At 36.3% G+C, this 1,975-nt stretch overlaps 1 protein-coding gene across 1 annotated transcript in view; it reads left to right on the top strand.

The window, feature by feature from the left end:
• Positions 1–1,360: 1,360 nt before the first annotated feature.
• The window catches only part of kiaa0825 (KIAA0825 ortholog), a 101,366-nt gene continuing 100,751 nt past the window's right edge, over positions 1,361–1,975 (top strand). The window contains exon 1 of the mRNA XM_083673968.1: positions 1,361–1,470. Coding sequence (XP_083530094.1) covers positions 1,426–1,470 — 45 coding nt within the window. The 5' untranslated portion in view covers positions 1,361–1,425. The remainder of the gene's footprint in view (positions 1,471–1,975) is intronic.

The following is a 1,975-nucleotide window of genomic DNA, read 5'->3' as shown; positions in this document are numbered from 1 at the left end:
GCTTATTACACGAAAGGAAACAATATCAAACTCACTGAGCAAAATAGGGCAGCTGTACCACCCCTATGCCTGATAGGGAAATAACCTAACAGTAAACTGTATAAACGGGGTTGACGGACGGCAAACGTATACCTAATTCCTGAGATTTGCCGTTGTGAAATTGTATTACTCTAGAAAAGAGCAGATAATACCATTATTTTAAAACGTTTATTTGAATAAATGGACATTATGCTCACGAAATTCAGGTGTACTAAAACTCATGAAGCAGATATTCCCTCCAGTCTGACAATTGGACTATTCCAGTGGGCGGAAGCTTTACCGAAATTGCTTCCGGGTGGTTGTCACAGACGCTTTCTACAGGACATTCTGGTTGGTAACATTGTAACAGTTATTACTGTATTCGTATCACAATAATCAAATGTGGGTGGGAAGTTGTGTAAATGATTCATCAGCCATTATATGACACACGTTTTAACGGAATAGTCGGCCTTTACATAGGTTCATGTATTGTATTCTTAGCAAACAGGTTTCTAATCCTTTTCTAAGCTGTATTGGCCAATAATAACTGTATTACAGCGTTTCTCACAATTCACTATGTGGGTGAGGTGGTACCTATGCAGGAGTAATGAATTGAGTGCAATCAGATTGAAGGACCTGCTATTACGATGACATGCTATTATTCACTGTGCACAACACAGTGTCCATGTAAATGGACGAAAATAAAAGGTTATATTATTAGAAAAATTGCTTTAGGATTTTGAATATGTATTTGTATATTTCTAAACTATTTTTCAGTTCACTTACTGTATGCTGTGAGGCATGTATGTATTTATTTATTTGCTGTGATTTATGATTGATTTATTTGCAGTGTGTTTGCCACTTAATTGCAATGAAGAACAAGTATTTATTGTCTATGGACCCTCTTCGACAAACAGTTATATGAGTGATATGGGCGCTGCAATGTGTCATAGTGCATTAGTCTCTAGAGAAGGAAGGCAAAACAAAGAATAACAGAGACAAGTCCACAGACTTACCTCATAAGCTAAGCTAATAGGCTACTATACGCTATTCTCTTATAATGTCCTCTTATGTCTTGCCTGGTTGTCTTCTAATTGTTTTCATTCATAAAGCTCATTGTGATGCGTCCGTGTATGAAATGTGCTCGATAAATAAAGTTTGATTTGATTTGATATAATCAGCCACAGCTGTTTATCATTGAAGCCTAATAATGACCTAATACAATGAGGACCTAACTATGTGTATTGCACTGTGGAAAGGTGTTATTTTGGAAATGGGATGATTGATCATCTGACGCTATTGTAATGACTACTTATCTTTTCTCTAGGGTTTATGAATGGATGTCTAGACAACTTTTAGTATCATGGATTATTGGAATATTTTGAAAAGCCATTTGTTCACATACCAATGGATTTGAAAGAAAAGTCTGAAGTTACTCGTCAGCAACAGAAGGTAGGCCAAACAGCTGTTACGATGTTTGCATATTGTAATAATAGATCATTGAGCCACTACATAAAACAGGTGTGTTGTACAGTACCGTAGTGTTACTAAGTCAAACTGTAAGATGGTGGGTTCCTAGGTGAGTTGTAATGTAGCCTATGTGTTCTCGTGAGTCATGATCTGAATTTGCACGAAGGTGACCTGCTGTTTGAGCTCTGTGATCTGCCACCCAGTGTATTGTTTTAACTTCCTCTTTTGCACAATAAATCAAGTACATTGTACATTGTATTATTAATAAATAACATATTATACTGTGTGTGTTCAATAATAGTACATCTCACTTAATGTTTAATGTCTAACCTTGCTCAACATTCATAAAACAGGCTATTGCCTAATGTGTGGATCAATCAATCAATTGACACGGGTACCTCTAATCCCTTCTTCTTCATGCTAGGTCATGATGATGGTGTATGTACTGTATCTTACCAATATTATACAATATTTGTTTACAGCAGGC

The sequence above is a fragment of the Argentina silus genome (assembly GCF_951799395.1).
Source record: "Argentina silus genome assembly, chromosome: 7".
NCBI classification, from domain to species: Eukaryota; Metazoa; Chordata; class Actinopteri; order Argentiniformes; family Argentinidae; genus Argentina; species Argentina silus.
The sequence above is the reverse complement of the archived record's forward strand: the minus strand, read 5'-3'. Positions and strand labels throughout refer to the sequence as shown.